The 22,143-nt window shown below is 43.0% G+C and overlaps 1 protein-coding gene across 6 annotated transcripts in view; it reads left to right on the top strand.

Annotated features, from left to right (window-relative positions):
- The window catches only part of SNX25 (sorting nexin 25), a 148,740-nt gene that overhangs the window by 33,262 nt on the left and 93,335 nt on the right, over window positions 1–22,143 (top strand). For all 6 annotated transcript variants that reach the window (XM_030564032.1, XM_030564031.1, XM_030564034.1 and 3 more), the window contains exons 4-5: window positions 14,424–14,596; window positions 15,705–15,891. In XM_030564032.1, coding sequence (XP_030419892.1) covers window positions 14,424–14,596; window positions 15,705–15,891 — 360 coding nt within the window. The remainder of the gene's footprint in view (window positions 1–14,423; window positions 14,597–15,704; window positions 15,892–22,143) is intronic.

The raw sequence follows: 22,143 nt of genomic DNA, 5'->3' as shown, positions 1-22,143 counted from the left end.
CTGACCAGGGCCGTCTCCAGGCCCCAGCGCTCCAAGCGCGTGCTTGGGGCGGCACGCCACGGGGGGCGCGTTGCAGGGAGGGCGGCAGGCGGCTACAGTGGACCTCCCGCAGGCGTGCCTGTGGAGGGTCCACTGGTCCCGCGGCTCCAGTGGAGCATCCGCAGGCACGCCTTCGGGAGGTCCACCAGAGCCGCAGGACCAGCGGACCCTCCACATGGACGCCTGCGGGAGGTCCACCAGAGCCGTGGGACCAGCGAGCGGCAGAGTGCCCCCCGCGGCGTGCTGCCATGCGTGGGGTGGCGAAATGGCTAGAGCTGGGCCTGCTTCTGACTGTGGATATATTTTTCATTGCCTGCTTTAAAAGACAGTTTACTTTTTGTCTTTACTGTGGTGCTTTCATATACAAGTTTAAATCAACTTATTTCATTTCTTAGAAGTTTCAAACAGATCAAGCAATTTTAATTCTGCTACACTGTCAAGAAGTTTAGAGATCTAAGGGAGATGCAGGTAAAGAAATGCAGGCTGCATGTTGCCCCTGGTAGTTCCCAGGGCTGCTTTGCTGTAAATGTGTGCTGAGTACAGAATGTGCTATGGAAATCGTTTATGATTTGTTGCATGCACACTTGAGCTCACCATTTCACTATTAAGATGATTAAGAACGAAATATAATTTTGTGGGACTTGTGGGATTGTAATTAAAGAAATAGGAAGACCAAAAGGAATGATTTTCCAGATTTCCCTGGAAAAGGCTATTACTGATTTCCGTGGAAACTTTCTTACAGCCCCCACTTCCCATGCAAATAAATAAAACACTGCCTTATCTTTAAACTTGTCTCACATTGTAGTAGGCTTTCTGATCTTCACAGTGTGAGTTTCCCAGTCAGCCCTTACAGGGTAGATATGGGGTTCTCAGAAGTTTTCAAGCTTTTCGGGCTAGGAACACACATATATAAAATGTGTGTGTATATATTTTAATGAAAATGGATTTTCACATAATCACATGTCAGGAGTTGGGGCTTAAAGATAAACACCTAGTATTGCAAGACTTGTGATAAAATAATGAGAGTTGGTAATACTGGAACCGGTGTCAGGAGGTCATGGCCACCGTGCCCTTGCCATATTGCTGTATAGGAGGGAGATCCTGATTAAATTCTGGCTAACTGGAAGTGGGTTGGGTCACAAACCTAGTCGAATGACTCTCCTGGGCACTTAACAGTCTGCTGAGAGGAAGCCATCCACTGGATTCCGTGAGCTTTAAGCCTCCGAAGTCTGAACAGAGGTTAGGGGCTTGTCTCTAGGCATAGTCATGGGGTGAAAATCCTCTATCTAGCACCCTCTCCTGAGAGCTTAGACCGTGTAGTCCAACTGCCAAGCCCCTAGAATTAGTGCTGACCACTCAGACTTCCCTGTAGCCTAAAGAAACCTTCTTGCAGAACTCCAGCCATATGGATGCTCTGGTGTCACAGAGACGTGTGATAGGTGTAACCCATGACCAATAGCTACAAGCTCGTGAACTCAGTCTTTGCACAGGATTTGAAAACACTATTGCTCTGTACTTGACTCACAGATATATTTAAAAAAAACCCACACCCTCCATGCATTTCTCTGCCTTAGTTTCTGCACCACTCCAAAGCATTCTTTGGGCAGGGGTCAGATCCTCTGGGGCTTCCAAGTTCCTTCTCCTGCAGTGCATGGCTTGTCTTCTCTGCCATGCAGTCCCGCTCTCCCTAAATTGGGGTGGACAATCTTTCTGGCCTGTGAGCCACTTCGGGTTCCCAAACGATAATGGAGGGCTGGGTAGGGAAGGCTCTACCTCCCCAAACAGCCTGGCCCTTGGCTCCTGTCCCCTATCCACCCCCTCAGAATCCCTGACCCATCCAACCCCCCCTGCTCCCTGTCCCCTGACTGCTCTGATCCCCATCCACCCCCCCTCCCGCCCCCGACAGGCTCCCCGGGACTCCCACACCTATCCAACTGCTCCCTATACCCTTATTGCTGCCCCAAGACCCCCAACCCCCTTACCATGCTGCTCAGAGCACAGCTGGAGCCAGCCATGCCACTGCGCTCCCCGTCAGCAGTTCGCTGCCCCGTCGCCCAGAGCGCATGGTGAGCTGAGGCTGCGGGGGAGGGGGAACAGCAGGGGGGGGGCTGGGGGCTAACCTCCCCTGCCAAGATCTCAAGCGCTGACAGGATGGTCCAGCAGTCCAGATGTGGCCCGCAGACCGTAGTTTGCCCACCTCTGCCCTAGATCATCTTGTTTCTCTAGCCTGGATTGGTCTCACAGCTAAACTGGGTACCCCTTGCTACAAAAGCATGCTTGTACCTTCACATCTCCTGCCCCAAACTTCCTGTATGGCTCTGTGGTCATGTCTACACAGCAAAGAAAAACCTGCGACTGGCCATGCTAGCCATCTTGGGCTCGTGGGGCTCAGGCTGTGGGGCTGTTTCATTTCTGTGTAGACATCTGGGGTCTGGCTAAAGCCTGGGCTCTAGGACTCTCTGGAATGGACGGGTCCCATAGCTCCAGAGCCCAGAAGTATGCAAACAGCAATGAAACAGCCCCTCAGCCAAAGCCCTGTGAGCCTGAGTTGGCTGTCATGGGCCAGCACAGATTTTTCTTTGCTGTGTAGACATACCCTGCGAGTCTTTCCTGACCCATGGAGCCTTTGTAGTTTTTTAAAGGCTAGCTAATATCAGTATATTGATGTCTGCATCAATTGATGTCTGCATCTTTGTTCTGCATTTGGGGATTTTCTGCTCTCTCCCCTTCACCCGCTCCCAGCAGAGAGGTAGGAAAAAATGGTTCTTGTAGGCTTGAGCTAACCTATTTTCCCAAGGTGCTTCCATCTGAATAGGCGGCCATTGAATTCTAATGACCTGCCATTGTACCTGGTATGAGAGAGACATGTCAGCCATTATCAGCAAAGGTGGAATTCACATGTATAGAGAGGTATGCAGTGGTGCAGCAGTTTTCATAGTAAAAACTTCATAATGTCAAACAGCATAAAATTGTGCAGATAGATTCCCCTAAGTGTCACAGGGTCCTAGTATGGAGAAGGTTGAGACCCTTGTGTCAGATAATGGTCCAGTACTAGAGGATTGTGGTAGATGTTACATTACTAAAATGCCAGTGTTTTTAGTTTTTGATTTACAATTATTTGTTCATAATTGGGAAAGAAAATTGTAATAGCTCCCTGCAAAAGTGGGTTTTAACCTTTTAACAGCCAAGAACACCTGTGGTAAGGTTGCTGAGTGTCCTGTACATCCTCATCTACACACGTCAAAAGAGGTTCTGCAGTTATGCATAGTCATCTTTTTTCTTAAAAGCTTTTTGTTATATTTTTTTAACGTAATGTTTTCCCCATTCCAATCCTCTTAAGGAATGGGTGAACCGGTGGATTTGTAGCATCAGGTCATTGTGGTGGTTCATGACAGACATTTGAATACAGATTCAATATTCGCACTGAATAAATGAGTGCACCCTTAGGCTGAGTATCACTTGCCACTATTGCAAGTACAACTTTAAAAAGTATTTCATTTGGGTCCAGAAATGATGAACCAATTGGAATAGGTTTGATTTTGGTTTTTCTAAATTGTTTTGCCTACCCATGCTTAATAATCTTTCCTCTAAAGGTTATATTTACTAATATTTCACTCATTTTGGGATAGCCAAAGAAAAGTCCCTTGCTTTCCTAAGCAATTGCACTGTTACTTATCCGCAGAGAATTGAATGCATGTTTGAAGAACTTGGAAGATGGAACAATGTCTGAAATGAAATTAATGAATGATTGATGTTGGTTTCATTTCACAAGGAAGAAAAAAGTAGTAATCTGTAATGCATGCTGTGCAATCCTCAAATGTTACAAAGACTGTCTGTATGAAATCACTTTTAAGTCAAATGCATCTTGATATACCAGTATATGTCACTGTCACTAAAATCCTAATTGTTGGCAAGGACACAAATGAGTTAAATTGCCACTTGTCACTGTTTGTGTGATCTGAAGCTTATGAAATAATGTGTTGGATTAAAAGGCTTGTGTGGTACCTATTTTGGGAGCTACTCACTACAGTTTGAGATTTATATTTCAGTTCACTGAACTACTGTTTTCAGAATTTATGGATAATCAGCTGAGTTTTCAAAAAACATTATGCATTAATCATAGAATCATAGAAGATTAGGGTTGGAAGAGACCTCAGAAAGTCATCTAGTCCAACCCCCTGCTCGAAGCAGGACCAACACCAACTAAATCATCCCAATCAGGGCTTTGTCAAGCCAGGCCTTAAAAACCTCTACAGATGGAGATTCCACCACCTCCCTGGGTAACGCATTCCAGTGCTTCACCACCCTCCTAGTGAAATAGTGTTTCTTAATATCCAACCTAGACTTCCCCCACTGCAACTTGAGAGCATTGCTCCTTGTTCTGTCATCTGCCACCACTGAGAACAGCCGAGCTCCATCCTCTTGGGCACCCCCTTTCAGGTAGTTGAAGGCTGCTATCAAATCCCCCCTCATTCTTCTCTTCTGCAGACTAAATAAGCCCAGTTCCCTCAGCCTCTCCTCGTAAGTCATGTGCCCCCTGATCATTTTCATTGCCTTCTGCTGGACTCTCTCCAATTTGTCCACATCCTTTCTGTAGTGGGGAGCCCAAAACTGGACACAGTACTCCAGATATGTCCTCACCTGTGTTGAATAGAGGGGAATAGTCACTTCCCTCGATCTATTGGCAGTGCTTCTACTAATGCAGCCCAATATGCCATTAGCTTTAGTAGAAACAAGGGCACACTGCTGACTCATACCCAGCTTCTCAACCACTGTAATCCCCAGGTCCTTTTCTGTAGAACTGCTGCTTAGCCAGTCGGTTCCCAATCTGTAGCAGTGCATGGGATTCTTTTGTCCTAAGTGCAGGACTCTGCACTTGTCCTTGTTGAACCACATCAGATTTCTTTTGATTCAATCCTCCAATTTGTCTAGGTCACTCTGGACCCTGTCCCTACCCTCCAGTGTATCTACCTCTCCCCACAGCTTAATGTCATCTGCGAACTCGCAGAGGGTGCAATCTATCCCATCATCTAGATCATTAATAAAGATGTTGAACAAAACCGGCCCCAAGACAGACCCCTGAGGCTTTCCACTTAATGTTGGCTGCCAACTAGATATTGAACTATTGATCACTGTCCATTGAGCTCAACAATCTAGCCAGCTGTCTATCCACCCTATAGTCCATTCATCCAATCCATACTTTTTTAACTTGCTGGTGAGAATACTGTGGGAAACCACGTCAAAAGCTTTGCTAAAGTCAAGATCTATCATGTCCACTGCTTTCCCCTCATCCACAGAGCCTATCTCCTCATAGAAGGTAATCAGGTCAGGAATGACTTGTCCTTGGTGAATCCATGTTGACTGTTCCTGATTACCTTCCTCTTCTCCAAGTGCTTCAAAATGGTTTCCTTGAGGATCCGCTACATGATTTTTCCAGGGACTGAGATGAGGCTGACAAGTCTGTAATTCCCTGAGTTCTCCTTCTCTTTTTTAAAGATGGGCACTATATTTGCCTTTTTCCAGTTGTCCAGGACCTCCCCCAATTGCCATGAGTTTTCGAAGATAATGGCCAATCGCTCTTCAGTCATATCAGCCAATTCCCTCAGCACCCTCGGATGCATTAGATCTGGACCCATAGACTTGTGCATGTCCAGCTTTTCTAAATAGTCCTTAACCTGTTCTTTCACCACTGAGGGCTGCTCACCTTCTCACCATACTGTGTTGCCCAGGACAGCAGTGTGGGAGCTGACCTTGTCTGGGAAGACCAAGGCAATAAAAGCATTGAGTACGTCAGCTTTTTCCGCATCATCTGTCGCTAGGTTGCCTCCTCCATTCATTAAGGATTCCACACTTTCCCTGACCTTTTTCTTGTTGCTAACATATCTGTAGAAACCCTTCTTGTTATCCTTCACATCCCCTACTAGCTGCAACTCCAGTTGCGTTTTGGCCTTCCTGATTACACCCCTGCATGCTCGAGCAATATTTTTATATTCCACCCTAGTCATCTGACCAAATTTCCACTTCTTGTAAGCTTCCTCTTTGTGTTTAAGCTCACCGAAGATTTCACTTTTAAGTCAAGCTGGTCGCCTGCCATATTTGCTATTCTTTCTGCACATCGGGTTGGTTTGTTCCTACGCCCTTAGTAAGGCTTCTTTAAAGTACAGCCAGCTTTCCTGGACTCCTTTCCCCTTCATATTAGCCTCCCAGAGGATCCTGCCCATCAGTTCCCTAAGGGAGTCAAAGTCTGCTTTTCTGAAGTCCAGGGTCCGTATTTTGCTATCTCCTTTCTTCTTTTTGTGAGGATCCTGAACTCAACCATCTCATGGTCACTGCTGCATAGGTTGCCACCCACTTCTACTTCCCCTACCAATTCTTCCCTGTTTGTAAGCAGCAGGTCAAGAGGAGAACAGCCCCTGGTTGGTTTCTCCAGTAGTTGCAGCAGGAAGTTGTCCCCAATACTCTCCAAAAACTTCCTGGATTGTTTCTGCACTGCTATATTGCTCTTCCAGCAGATGTCAGGGTGATTGAAGTCCCCCATTAGAAATATTTGTGGGTAGATTTAGTTAGGAATTTTCAAAGATCAGTTTGTGCCTTTCTGTTTGGAAAATCCAATCTCGTAGTCATAACAACAGATACTTGTGTGTTCAGAAGTTGAGACAAAGTGGGTGATGTAATATCTTTTATTGCACCAGCTTTTGTTGATGAGAGAGAAAGCTTTTGAGATAACATAGAGCTCTCCTTCAGGTCTGAGAAATGTACAGTGTTATAGCTAAATACAAGATGGAACAGGTCATTTACCATAAGTAGCTAACATATTTCCCGGGACCATCTGAAGCGAAGTTGCCAGTTAACAGCTCTCCTGTCATGGGCTGTGGGGGGCGAAGCTGAGGGGAGGGAGAGAGGTAGTGGGTTTTAAGATTGTTGTAATAAGCCATAAATCCAGTGTTTCTATTCAGTCCATGATTTTTAGTGTTTAGCAAAGTTATGAATTTATGTTCTCAAACTTGTCTTTTGAAGGTGTTGTGCAGGTTTCCTTTGAGGATGAGGACTGAGATGTCAGATATCGAGTGATTGCTTTGTGAAAAGTGTTCATCCACAGGTGATGTGGTGTGTTTGGGTTTTTTTGTCATTTTCCTGTGAGAATTCATTTGGGAGCACAGTGATTCTCTTCTTTCACTAATATAGTTGTTGGGACATTTAGTGCACTGGATGAGGTATACCACATGCTCTGATAGGCATGTGTATGACCCATGGATCTTGAAAAGTGTGTTGTGGGAGCTGAGTAGACTGGAGGGCTGCCTCATACATGTGCACCTAACTGGGATATTCAAAAGCTTTAAGGGAAATAGTTTATGCAGCTATAAAAGTTGATGTTAGAAGAATTTAGTGGCACTCTGTCTGTGTGTGCATGTGTGGATGTGCATACTGCTGTTAAATTGCTTGTTTTCTCTGATGGCTATTGCAAAATAAACAATGCCTTTACTTTGTGCCAGTTTTGTTGCAAATGTAGGAAAGTGGCCTCAGATAACTTTCCTGCTAATTTTTATTTGCTGCCTAAAATGTTATGTGTCATCAGACCTTCTTGATACCTTCCCAAAGTTCATTCTCACAAATCTTGTGGACGAGTTGCAAAAAGAACCCCAAATTTGGGCTCTGGGATCAACTGCCATTGTACAATGCTGAGAATTTTATCCATCACTCCATGCACGCTTTTTGCTAAATTATTTTGTTGGTAGATTGGTAGGGTGGGGGGGAGGGGAAGCAGGAGTGACACGGAATTCTGTTTGCTAGACAGGCCTTGTGCTGATTCACTGTGTGTTTCCCTACAGGCTAATGAATACTTCATAATGAGACTGACAGAAATGGAAACCCTCTATTAATCAGTCCCCTTGCAACAAGAGAGATGCTGTTCAATATGTTTTATGGAAATCCTGAAGTGTATGCACTGGAGCTGTTTAAAAGAATAAATCCAGATGTACTTGCCACTTTAGAGAGGGATAGTAACATATAAAAGGACAGTTTCTACCAAGAAATAGGAGCATTCTTCTGGATGATAGGCTTATGGAAAAGTTTGCTGCTTTGCCACCTGAAGTTTGGAGGATAATCAAAGCCAGGATCAGTGTCTATATGATCATCAGCAAATTGGTTCACCCTTAGCTGATGTTCGTTTTTCTTTTCCCCTCCTGCTTTCAGTCTCCCCCTTATCTCTCCTGGCTCTGTTGGAACAAGTTACTGGCACTGATACACAGATGCTTGCATAGGACTCCTGCAGAGAGACACTTGGAAGATTTGTCCCATAGACTTTTGCAAAGACATCCTCCTCAGGTTCTCCATGTATCTGCTGGAGGAAGGGTCTCCTCAAGACCCATGTCGGGTTGAGTGATGGAGAGAACCTGTCTCATCAGGTACATGTCAGAGTGTATGTAATCCCCTCAAACAGCAACATACTGGATGAATTAGAATGATGAGAGCCAAATATTTACCAATTGGCTTATTCTTTCCATTCTATTTCTGTGATAGACCCATCTTGACTGTGTGCCATTAAACTCCTGGAACTGGCCCAACTCAGTTAAGCTGAATTTATTGGCTGAAACTGTGAATTCCAGATTTGTAAGAGATGGGATGCAGACAGACTATGCAACTACTTCCTCTGAAAGGATGTAACCGTAGGAACAGTTAATGCTCCAGAGAGTTTAGGAATGTAGGCTGCAGTCCCAAACAGGGATGGGGTTCCTGTGGCGACTACACTGATCATGGATGGTGTGGAGAGATAAAAGGCAAATTTAATCGCAGCCCAGTGGAGTCAGAATGCACTGTTGATCTGTGCTGTTCATCCCTTGCTTGTATCATGAAAGTATGCTCAGCCATAAATAACTGCATGGACATTCCTTAAAAGGTTGAGGCCTGTGCTAATACTGTCTGAAGCTATGTGCTTGAGTGCCCAGAAAGAGTGGTTTTTTTTTGTGTGTGTCTTCAGAGCCAGATCATCACTGTCTTGCCCAATTACTAACACAGTTTTGTTTTCTTTTTTTCAAAAAGAAGATAGAGTTGGCCAGTGTTAGACTGATAGATTATAAAGCCAGAAGGAATCACTATGATCATCTAGTGAGTCTGACCCCCTGTATAACACAGGCAATAAGACTTTCCTGAATTAATTCCTGTTTGAACTAAAGTATTCATATTCTGTGGTTCTGACCCCATGTGTCACTGCCCTATACATGTTATAATGATCTATTAGTACAGATGACTTGGGGGGAGGGAGAGGCATGCAGGTCACATGCCCCCCAAATTTGCTGCTTGGCTTGTACTGAGCATGCCCAGTAACACCATTGAAGCCAGCTGCCCTCACTCTGCACTCCCACTGTGGCAGGCACAGGTCATCTCTGGTTAGTATAAGATATTCTGCTCCCAATCTAGGATTTTTAAAAGATACTAGCTGATACTTGGCGTCAGCTGCTCTCAGGATGTTGACACTTAGTTCTGGGTGGCTGCTTCATCAGACCAGTCCAGAAGAGGAAGGCTAACTTGCACAAGAGGAGATCAGAATTCTTATCTAAATGACCCAGGACCTCTTCCAACCTGTCTGGGAGCAGGTTTATGTAGATAGATAATGATCCCCTACAAGGAGAGCCCAGGCTGGGATCTGGAGTATACTAGTATGGAAATACTCAGCAGTGCACTGCAGAAGACAGCTAAACATTCAGAGACGAGAGAGAAGAGGAGGTTTGACCCAAGAGGAGAGACACCTGCTCTAGCACAGGCTGCAGGAGGCCTTCCATTGTGATGGGGGCTTGGACACCACCCTCACGAGCCAGTGCTCTCTAGGTGAGTATGCAGGGTATCTGCATTCCCAGCCGTTAATCACCACTATAAGGCAGCTTTGCTTTGTGCACAAAGAGAAACAAGTATATTTCCCTGTGACTAGTGCATATAGCTGAAACCTCTGTTTGAATATGTATGGAGTTTGTGGGACTTTTGTCCCTTTTTGTTACCCAGAAATGGCAGGACAGGAGCAGCCCCCTGAGTAATAGTTGGTTGCTGCCAGCCAGGACCTGCAACGGCAACAGCAAACTATCCCTGGAGAGGAAATGGATGGTGAAGGATGACGGGAGAAAACATTTGTGTGAGGAATAAGCACAGCCGGGCCCTGATTCCAATCTGACAGGCTTCCACTGGACTATAATTCCTGCTTCCTGAGGAAATGACCATGACTCCCCCCCAGGTGACACAACATCCCTCCCATAGTACCTGCCAAGAGGGACACCTGGAACCAGGCTATGTACAGTCTCTTTCCTTCCAGACCAATGCTGGAAGCATGTGAGGCACCTGGTCCTGCATCCTAGAGCTGCTTTCTTACACAGAGGGGGAGCTGCTGACTTGCACCCAAGAGTCACTAGAGGAAGTAAGAATAATGGGATATGCACATGCTGCAAGGTCCAAAGAACAGTTGGCACTTGCCAGGGAAAGGAACTGGATCTCCTTGAGAACAGAATGTCAGAGAGCGGTATCTAGCTCCCTTCATGCTTCAGCAGAGAACTGGCTAGAGTGGCTGATTCTGAGGGAATCCGCAACAATACAGACTTCTTTGGCTGTTTGTTTGTATATCTGGATGTAATTACTACACCAGGCATAGCATTGACTCCTAAGCCATTTGGCAAGTGCTTCATGCTCTGGTGGCAGCACAACCTCCCAAATAACTAGCCGCCAGTGCAATTGTACAGCCTCCCTTTACCCCACCACCTCCACAAAATGAACCCCTACCACCAAGAATGGGAGAGCCTTGTTGCCTGCCTGCCTGCCTGCCTGCCTGCCTGCCAGCAGGAGGAGGTTTGGTGGTGGGGGGAACCTCATCATGGTATACCAGGGAATGATCAAAAGATGGTTAGGCTTTGTTACCCCTGTGATCTCTTTCTAATTCAAAGATCCATCTTTGCAGTTCTCCCCTGATTTTTCTTTGTGTACCCCCTTCCTCACACTTTTAATTAGATAAAACTGCTTCAGCATCACACGCTTTTGATTGTGTTTCTTTGGCCAAAACTCTTTCCACTCTCTGTAGGTATCTGGCATTTCCTAACAGGCAGCCTCTGCAGAACTGACCCTGGCACCCAAGGTATGCCATGGGATGACCTGACTTTTCTGTGGTCAACTCTTATGGATATGCACATAATTTGAAACTCCCTTCAATGTGGCTAGCCTCCTGGCCACACTAGCAATGGCCCCCAAAGGTGCATCCTCTCCTCAAGGTACATAGTTACCTTGTACTCCCATCAGTCACCATTTGGAAACCCCCATGAGTGATTCTTTAACTAAGGTGAATAACTCAGTGTTTTGGTACCGATCAGGATTCAGAAGTCCCAGATGGGATGTTTTGGAAATGTCTTTATAGTTCTGATTGATTGAAGTGAAAATGGTAGTTTCTTTAATGAACTGGACTTGCGTGACATGTTTCTTCTTATAAGGTACATGAAATTTACAAATGTATGACTGGTTGAGAGAAATATGTGAGAAGAAGTCAATAACTTACAACATTTCATCATAAGTCAATTATTTTGATAAAGTGGCTGTGTCATAAACAGATGGTTAAGGGTTAATGTCTCTTTTACCTATAAAGGGTTAAGAAGCTCAGTAACCTGGCTGACACCTGACCAGAGGACCAGTAGGGGTACAAGATACTTTCAAATCTTGGTGGAGGGAAGTCTTTCTTTGTGCTTTTTGTGTTGTTCGTTGTTCGCTCTTGGGGCTAAGAGGGACCAGACGTACACCCAGGCTTTCCCAATCTTTCTGAATCAGTCTTTCATGTTTCAAAATTGTAAGTAATAGCCAGGCAAGGTGGATTAGTCTTATGTTTGTTTTCTTACTTTGTAAATGTGTCTTTTTGCTGGAAGGATTTTTACCTCTGTTTGCTGTAACTTTGAATCTAAGGCTGTGGGGGGGGGGAGTCCCTCTGGTCTATATGAATCTGAATACCCTATAAAGCATTTTTCACCCCGATTTTACAGAGATAATTTTTACCTTTTCTTTCTTTAAGTAAAAGCTTTCTTTTTAAGAACCTGATTGATTTTTCCTTGTTTTAAGATCCAAGGAGTTTGGATCGATGAGAAGCCTCTCAAAGCAACCCAGGGAGGGGAAAGTCTGGGGGGAAAAGGAGAAGGATAGTTAATTCCTCTTTGTTTTAAGATCCAAGGAGTTTGGATTGGTGTGAAGCCTCTCAAGGCAACCCAGGGAGGGGAAAGTCTTGGGGGAAAAGGAGGGGGATGGTTAATTTCTCCTTCGTTTAAGACCCAAGGGGTTTGGGGCTGAGTTCCCCAGGGAAGGTTTTGTGGGAACAGAAAGTGTGCCAGACACTACTTCTGGCTGGTGGCAGCGTATCAGATTTAAGCTAGTAATTAAGCTTAAAAGTGTTCATGCAGGTCCCCACTTTTTGTACTCTAAAGTTCAAAGTGGGGGAAAAAACCTTGACAGGCTGGTATCTAGAGTTCAGTGAAATTTTTCACTGCTGTGTCAAAGATCCTACATCAAATAGTTTATTCTGTAGTTGAGGTCAGGTAATTAGTTATTCTCTACAATAATGTTTTTATAAGACATAAGGTTTAATCTCAGGCATAAGGTTTAATCTCTAAAAGATTGTTCCATGCTAGCAGAATGTTCTTTATGTACTTGTTCTCTCTAGTAGACCTATAAGGGTGATGGAAAGGATGTTTCCATTTAGGAACATAGACATTTCTATACCTCATCAAAGCAATGGTCCATCAAGTCCAGTGTCCTGTCTCTAAAGGTATGTCTACACTATAGCAGGGAGTGTGCTTCCCAGCTCTGGTAGACAGAGGCACTAAAAATAGCAATGTAGCCAGAGGCAGCATGTGTGACAGTTTGGACAAGCCATCTGAGTGTGTACCCAGGGGTTCTGGGTGGGTTTGTACTCAGGCAGCTCATCTACATTGCTATTGTCTACCTGAGCTGGGAACCACACTCCCCGCTGTAGTCTACACATACTCTAAAAGTGGCCAGCACCAGATGCTTCTGAGGAAGATGTAAGAAACCTTTTATTGGAGAATTATGGAATAACCTGCCCATAGGGAATATTTCATCTAAACTCTCATCAGTAAAGTATTTGGTTTAGACCATGAAACATGAGACTTTATGCTGTATTAAAATAGAAATTATCCTGTGTATTGTAACTGTGGATGTTCTCTCTGGCTGTCCATGCTTTAATTGTATTATACTTTGGGCTCAATGATATCTAGTGGCAATGAGTTCCACAGAAGAACCATGCACTTTCATCTTTTGGTCAGTTTTAAAATTTGCCTTTCAATTTTGTTTCCCCTTGTCCTGGTATTATGAGAGAGGGTAAATATTCATCCATGTTTACCTTCTCAATACCATTCAGTATTTTGTTACACCTCTACCATGTCCCCCTTTCATTTGTCTCTTCTCAGAACTAAACAGACCCAGTCTTTCATATCTCTTCTCATATGGAAGTTTCTCCATGGCTAATTTTGCATTCCCTCTTTCTTGAGCCCATTTTTCTTCTGCTAACCTGTTTAAGACAAGGTGCTCAGAACTACAGTGTTCCAGATGAGGGTATTCCAGTGATTTATTTAATGGTATCATAACATTTTTTAGTATTTTCTATCACATTCTTCATACATCCCACACTTGTTTGTTTGATTTTATTTTTTCCACCAGTTAATATCGTCTGCTAACACTGAAAATTCTCAGACGCCTAGCTATGAAGTGATTTTTTTTGTCGGGAAGAATTCACTTGACCTTTCCTTGTTTGTTATTTTCTACAAAAAGTGAGAATAAAGAGGCTGACAGTTTTTTGAGTGACAATTCAGTAGTTAATCACAGATGTAAATGATCACATCTGTTCCACCTTCAGTGTCACAGCTAAATCCATTTCTCAGTAATATTCAGTCCCCTGCTTAAATAGTCACACAATTATAGTACAAGTCTATTAATTAGTCTGCAGTAGAAGGGTATGTTTGCATCTCAATCCTTTGCCTTCTCAATTCTTTTGGAAAAAATGGATTAGGTTCCGTGTATGTCAGGGGAAATGACTAGACAACAAGCTTTTTATTCAACCTTCTCCCTAGGGGTATGCTCCGAACTGTAATAGCTTATTCTATATGGCTGTGGTTTAAAAATGTTGTATTTCTATTTGTACAAGTATAGAGAAAAGATAGGTCAAGGGATTGAAATGGTGCAAATGTAGGCTTTCCTTAATATAATTAAAAATAAACAATAGATGAAGCATCGTTTCTGTTTAAAATGTTTCTTTGCTGAACATTATGTCCCTGATATTTTATACATTTCTGGTATAGTAAGTAATGACTAAAGATGTATTGTAATTTCAACTGAAATTCTGGTACCCTTTTTAATAGGCAGGAGGAGCAGCCAAGACCATTTTTACTCCATCCATGCTTGAGGAACTCTGACGAAGAAGTAAGATTCCTGCAATCATGTTCTCAAATTCTGGTGTATTGTCTCCTACCCTCAAAGGATTCCCAGTCTCTCAGCTTGCGCATAGTCCTTGCAGACATACTTGCAACAAAAGGTAGATTATAGATCAGAGATAATTAATGACTTCCCTACTACAGTACTGAGATTACAAACCGTTTAATATACTTGTATTGATATCACATTTTAAGTTCTAAAGTTAAACTTCTGTCACAACCTGCACATGCAGAGACTGGTACAGTTAGTATCTTATAGACGTACATGAGACACTTAAAAATTCATAGCATTAGCTAATTAAGAATAAGGCACTGTGCTCTCTTATGCTGATTTAGCAAGGCATTTCATTATGTGTTTAAGCACATGAAGTCAATAGGGCTACTCACCTGCTCAAAATTAAACCTAAACTTACGTGCTTTCCTGAATCAGGGTCAGAGTGCTCAGCACCTTGCAGCATGGAGCCATTCCATCCTTTTATTCTGTTTTAGAGGAAACCAAGGCTTTAGCCTTCTATGCTGGAGGGACCATCTGGAGAGCATTTGAGTGGTCCTAGACTTTTATACCTTACTCAGCTAAGTAGAATTCTAGACTAAGGATGTGATCATGACTGAAGCATGATATAAAATCTTTAAAAAAACAACAACCCAATAACTATCCATTTATTTATTGAGAATTTTAGTTCTTTTTATAAAATGCACTTTTAATTGGATGATGAAACTACTAATCACCCTGTCCTTTTTTGAATTTGGAGTTGGGGACAGTTTTTGATGCTGCAAAGCCCCAAGTAATCTCAGTATACTACAGTTCATTTTTAATTCTTAGTTCTGCACCTTCCTAGGCTCTAATGTGTAATGCTCTCTGAGATACACAGGAAGAGGAGCAGAAACAGACACTGGTAATGTTGCAATTTAGGTTCAGCTGCTTTAACATGTGTAAACTTTTTAATAACCTGGATTTCCAGTTTCCTGAATCCCAATGACATTTACAGTAATGAATAGAGAAAATAAAAAGTTTAGGAGAAGGATAAACTTCAGTCTAAATGAGTGATACACTATGTGGTTTTGGAATTACGTAGTAATTCCTTCGAATTTTATCAACCTGCTTTGTTTGAATTTGTGTCTAAAATGTTACACTGAGTTTGTGTTTGAGTTTGTAGATGACATTTATTCTTTTGCACAATGATTTTGTTCTTAAATTTCTTCTCCCAGTACTGAAGCCAATGGTGGAGCTGCTGAGTGATCCAGATTACATCAACCAAATGCTGCTCAGCCAGATGGAGTACAGAGAACAGGTGAATGAGCATCACAAGAAAGCCTACACATATGCTCCTTCCTATGAGGAGTTCATCAAGCTCATTAACAGCAACTCTGACGTTGAATTCCTGAAACAACTAAGGTATCCGATGTTCAATTATAGAATGTTCAAAACTAAGCATGCTTCTCCTGCCAGTCCATTGCTGAGACCTGAGTGAAGTGTGATTTCAGTGAAGCGCAGAGAGGAAATACAAGCCTTAACATTTAATAAAGCTCCAAAATAAGCTGCTTTCCCTTTAGTCAGCAGGAAATATTAAAATTACTCCATTATATCTGGTTGGTGTATATTGAAGTCTCCTCAATTATTTAAAGACATATAGGAACCTTCCACGCACCATGCCCTGATCAAAGGAGTCAGAGAGAAATAATGTGTTGACTTTCCATCGTTATGTAATGTCTTTTTAGTAAATTGCATCTCTAACAAATACATCAAGTCCTTCCTTTTGGGCTGGTCGATTCTGTAATGTGACATTTAGAGTCTGGGCTGTAGTGTGTGTGTGATGACCCCCCTAGGAGGTTTTGAGGAATTCTTAGAAGCAGATGGCTCCCAATCATTCCTCCTTGAATATATCTCAGGTTCTGAGTTTGGAGGACATCCTTTTACTCTTAAAGAATTAAATAAAATAAGATCTTATATGGAATGAATATTCCCTTTCTTAGCTTTCTGTGCTGTGATACTAAGGCATCTATGTAATATTGATCTTTAATACCTCCCCATTTTTTTCTCTCCCTCTGCTTCCCAAAACTTGGAGCATGGCTTCTCTTTTCACCTATTCCTTCCCTCTTCCTTCATGATACAAGATAACTCCCATATTCCTAACCTGCTTGTAAGCGCCAGAAGAGGGATCCCCAGAAAGGGCCAGCAGTCTTCCACTTGCCTAGAACAAATGCCTATTCCAGGTTTCATGTTAGTTCTTCCCCATCTGATCTGCCTCCCTCTTGTTGCTTTCTGTTTTGAGGAAAGAGTTGGGAACCAACAGCAAGGGTAAATGGATTATGTTGGAACTGCGTGGTGTTCCTGGCATTGTGGAGGGCTGTGTTTCTGGCCTTTTTAGTGTTGCAACCTGTCACACCTTCCAGTGGCCAGATGTCTTTCCCAGTGTGGTGCTGTGTATCAGTACCTCCAGATGTCAGAAATAAGCCAGTTCCCAGGTGTCATCCTACCAAGAATTAGCAAGTTTCCTAAGGGTGTCATCACTGTCATCGTTGCCAAGAATATTTTTTTTTTAGCACCCAGATTTTTAAACCAATTGTCACAACTTGTAGCCTACAAGTGATTCTCTGACTACACCAATGAACAAGGATGATGGTAAAACTAGGTTAACGCAACAAATAGTCCTGCAAAGATGGAAGGAATATTATGAGTCCACGTGTAACTATCTTGTAGCAACTCAATGTCCAGATCTATATGCATTAGCAATAGATGCAGTCCCTGGCCCTGAAACTTGTGGAGATAACCTGGGTTGGAAGAGATTTGCTCAGCCATATAGAAACTGTGAAGAGGGCATGCTGCTGGACCTAACAGCATAACATCCAAACTTTTAAAGTGTACCATTGAGCCCATTATGCCAACTTTTTATCCAGACTTGGACTCCTAGGAAGGTACCAGCGGAGTGGGAGGAAGGGATCATTATCCCCTCTGTAAAGGGAAAGGCCCATGCCCTGAATATTGTAGTTATAAGCTATCTGATGGGTGCAGCCAGCCAGACATCCTAAGGAGAGTTGGTTTAGCTGTCTTAGCCATGAAGGACATGCATAGGGTCTGATGGCAAAACAAAACAAAACATGAAACGGTACAAAAGTACAGATTTGTCAAACCTGCGTACTTTTGATTCTTTTATATGAATCTGAAATAATGGATGTTGCTTAAAACAAGACATCAGGAGGCTGGAGGCATTTCATATGCATTGTCCGTGACAGTTACTGGGTATAAGATGGTTTGACTTTATCAGTAATAGGGATGTATCAGTGAGAACTGGCCACCAGAGTACTGAAGTCATCATTGGCGGCTGCTGGCTGGTCTTTTTGGTCATGTTGTATGTCTCAGAAGCAAAGTCCCAGCCCGTCTGTCTTCAGAGTTCAGCTTCAAGGTCAAGAGAGGACACTTCCCAGTCACTGACTGGCAGTAGTCATGCAGTCTGAAATTAACTTGGCTTCTCCAGCTCAGCAATACCCTGTAGAGCTCTTAGATGCCTGGAATAAAGTGTGTGGTCATTGACACTTGGTGCTACAGACCTCCTCTGTCTAAGCATGTTGTTGTTGATTATCTCCCCTTTCCTGTCGTTCTTGCACCCTTTTCTGCCCTAATTTGGATGTATTTTTTCTGAATTACTTTTATTTAATATTGGGTAGCACATCTTTTCTTCTGCACTTGCAATGGTGCTCCTGTAGCAGAAGCTAGCCATTTTTGTTTGTGCTTTAGATTCTCTCTGCCATTTCCACTGAGTGAGCAAACACTGTCTGCTTAAGATAAGGACATAGTTGTCATGTGACAACCACTGTGAATGGAAGCATTACTTTGAAAAGACTAAAGCGGGGTTATAAATGCACAAGGGACGGTGCCTCCAGAGGATATGGTCCTACTGGGCAAATACACTGCTTGACCCAATAGTAGGGCCAAGCCTGTGGGGAAATGAAATGTCTAGAGAGGCAGAGTTAACCTGCCCTCTGCACACAGGCACCCATTTGCTTGCTGTACACATGCACGCACCTCTCATGTTGAGTTTCCTGAAGGGATTCCCCCTCCCCTCTACTAGGGCTGTCAAATTTAGGGGGTTCCTCTCCCACTTCCCTTCTCTGCTGGGATTCTTGGGAGTTCCTCCATATACACACCATATGCCTGGTAGCAGTGGCATCAGGAGAGTGGAGGATGGTTGCTGAAGAATCCAGCAAAGGCAGCTGTATCTTCCTGTGCCCACAGAACCCTTTGCAGGGAAAGAAGTAGTGTTTCTGTCTCTGGGCAGTGATCAAAAGTGGAAGTGAGCAAGGAGATTTGGCAGCAACTGAGGATGAGAGTGGGATGGAGATTGAGGTGTTAGGGAGCAGCCCCAGGGCAGGCTGTCTGGCTATCTTGGGTACATCTGTGGCTCCCTGGTAAGGAAGCACTATTACCTCCATTGTACAGATGCAGAGATGTTGTACAGAGAGACTAAGCTGTTTGCCCTGGTCACACAGGAAGCATTTGGAGGAGTAGAAAATAGAACCTGGGTCTCCCACTTCCTAGGCCAACATCCTAACCACTGAACCATCCTTCCTCTCTCTCTTATTGTCATAGCAGAGCCATTGTGAGAGCGTTAAAGTGTTGGAACACTGCACAAGCAGTTTCCATGAGAATGTGGGTCCTGAATTGTGACTACTAAACACACCTCCTGTTAGATCCATCCCCATCAGTCCATGTGCTTGGGGCTGAATAAATAGCTTTTCTTTTTTGTTCTCGCTTCATTTCCACACTCTGCTCTGAAACAGCTTATATTTCCAAAGAGGAAAATGCATTAGGTGAGAGATTGAAATAATTTTGTTGCTTGGCTACATATTGTTCATCTGCTGTAAAATTTGCTCTTTACTCCAGATCAGCATGCTGTGCTACTGACAGTATAAATTACCCCTTATTAGACTGTTGGAAACCTAAATAGACTTGAGGTTTATTAGCGTAATAACACTAATGGAGCTGCTTGCTTCAGTTGAAACATAACCCTTTTGTTGTTGTTCTGGTACAATTAATGTGCACTGTATTCTCTTACTAGCTCTCTAGGTCTCTTTAAATTGTAATATCAGAAGGCAGACTTGCTGTATGAAGTACTGTGTTTTTTGGCTACATTTGTATCATTATGTTCACTTTCCAGTCTACAGAGTGGTGGACTTACCTCGAGCTGTGATATCATAAGCCCCAAGGAATGTTGAGTCTGATCAGAACTTGAATGGGAAGCCTCCAGGGAAATCTCGGGATTCTTGCAGGGACATGGTGTTTGTGATTCAGCAGGTGATACTCTTTCCTCAGGATCTGTAAAATACCAGTATCCCAGCTTGGTGTCCGGGTAGCGCTGTGCTGCTGGAAGTGCAGTCTCCTTGCTATGTTTAATTTATCTATCTGTCCCCATCCTTGTGGTGTATGAGCATCTGTGGAAGAGACTCTTGTGGCCATGTAAAGATTCAGTGCACATTTTTCAAAGTAGGGTAGTGATTTGTCTGTGAATGTGCTAAGGGTTGAGGTTGGGGAAACCACACAAAGGTGTGTCTGTGCATGAAGAAAGTAAATGACATTTCATATTATATTTAGCGAATAAACCACAGGAAAGTATAGAGGAGAAGGGAAAATAAGCTCTTGAATGCTTACAACTGGGAACAAGTTACTTTGCAGTAGGGAGAATTTTTCTGATTACCTCCCTCTTACAAATAAATCTCAGGCATACGGGTATCAACCCTGGTTTCCTGGTCAAATTCCAATGTGGGTAATAGCATTCCGCTTACCTAAAATTCCCTGTATTTCCTAATTTTAGTTGGAGGACACTCTTCATGCCTTGTCCTAGAATGATGTGTAGCATTTCTGTGCTCTTTCTTTTTTAGGCTGTTAATCCACAAAGGTCAAAAATGGCAAACTTTTTATTTTAATTTTGTTTATATTTGAAAATAAGCTAACTGATATCTCTTCTTGGTAACCTCTAAGCCATCTGATTTAGATAGTAACAGTTGTATAGTTTAGACTTGGCTATTGAGGAGAATAATCCTAAGAAATTATAGGTAGTGTGAAACTCAGTATTCCTCTGAAACATCCAAATGGTGGTTTGTCATTGGAGAAGAATGTAATTACTTCCCATTTCTTGAGATCAAGATATTATATCACTGCACTGAAGGAAGTCTCCAGGTATTGATAGATAATTCCTCAGATTCTTGATTCTCACTGCAGTCAAAGTAGTTCCAATTCCTAAGAAAAGTGAAATCCTCCATAATATATATGAATACACAACTTTCTTTTTCTGAAATCTCTCTGGGCTTTCTGTTAGACTGATTTTATTAACGAAGTTTTGATAGGACTTAAGGTGATTGGAACTGGGTACTTATTGTTTGGGTAGGTGGAAGGATCAAGAGCCGGGAAGATAAAAAATGAGGCAAGCAGTTGGGAAGGGGATCATAGTGCCTGGGATGTGGTGTGACCCAGTACAACCATTCTTATGTTCTTAGCAAGAGAGTTAAAAGCTGGGTGGGGATTGGATGAGCTTGAAATCATTTACTGGTAAGTGTGCTAATCTTCATGGTTCCACATAGCTGATGGGATTTCCCTTGTAATAAATCAGTTTATGCTAGTAGTATTTTCACTCCTTAATTATTCAACATGGACAATAGCATATGCACAAATTCATTCACAGCAAGGCTCCTTGAACCTTATTTTCTATCCAAAAAGAGACAAGTCCATACAGAAATTGTGACTGGGCCTACATGCCCTAACCCAGAACTGACTGGGAAAGTGTAACGACCTTAGAGATGGGATCATAACTGCCTGCCCACACTGTGGAGATGTGCAGGATGATAGGGCTGGCCCCACTGTGGAGAGTTAATTTCCCGGGACACTAGAAAAAAGCATGTGTGGTTTGGAGGAGGTGGGGAGAGGTCTGGAGCTTGAGAGGAGACAGACACTGAGGCCAGGTGGCTTTTCTCCTTGTTCCTGCTGGAATTCTCTGAAGGTCATATAGCCACTTGGGATTATGTAGCTATAGAATGCCTAAAAATACTTATACGTGGCCATTAAAGAGTAGGATATTTTTTTCTTTACAATAAAATGCATCTCCCAGATTTTCAAAATATCAGGACATGAGAAACTTTGCACATGCATCCCCTACTGGTCCACCCTTCATAGAGGCCCGTCAAAGTTCTTTTCTTGTGATACACTTGGTCAGCCTCTGCCTAAAGAATGGATGGACAAAGAGAAATCCTTGATGGCCCCTCAGTGAAAGATATTACGGACAGTTTAAAACTAAGATGGGTCATTCCACATTCAAAATCTTCAGGATGGGATTTACCATCAAATGCCAGACAGACATACCTGCCAGTTAGTAACCTGTTGGGACAAAAACAAAAGCCCAGAGAGAAGAGTGCACTGTTATAATTCATATAGCTAGATTTCATAAGAACTTATAAAAGCCTCTTAAAAAAATGTCTACTTCACGAGAGTGCTTGGGAGTAGGTAGACTGTTCAACTCTTCAAAAGGTTAAGAAGTGGCATTAAAAATATAACAGCAACTTTTAAAAATCTCTTAAAGAACAGTCACTTCCCTAATATTTACCAATGAGCACAGTAGTGCTAATATGATGGTGGAAAGTAGTTGTTTAAATGTCTCAT

The sequence above is a fragment of the Gopherus evgoodei genome, chromosome 5, assembly GCF_007399415.2.
Source record: "Gopherus evgoodei ecotype Sinaloan lineage chromosome 5, rGopEvg1_v1.p, whole genome shotgun sequence".
In the NCBI taxonomy this organism is placed as follows: Eukaryota; Metazoa; Chordata; order Testudines; family Testudinidae; genus Gopherus; species Gopherus evgoodei.
The sequence above is the reverse complement of the archived record's forward strand: the minus strand, read 5'-3'. Positions and strand labels throughout refer to the sequence as shown.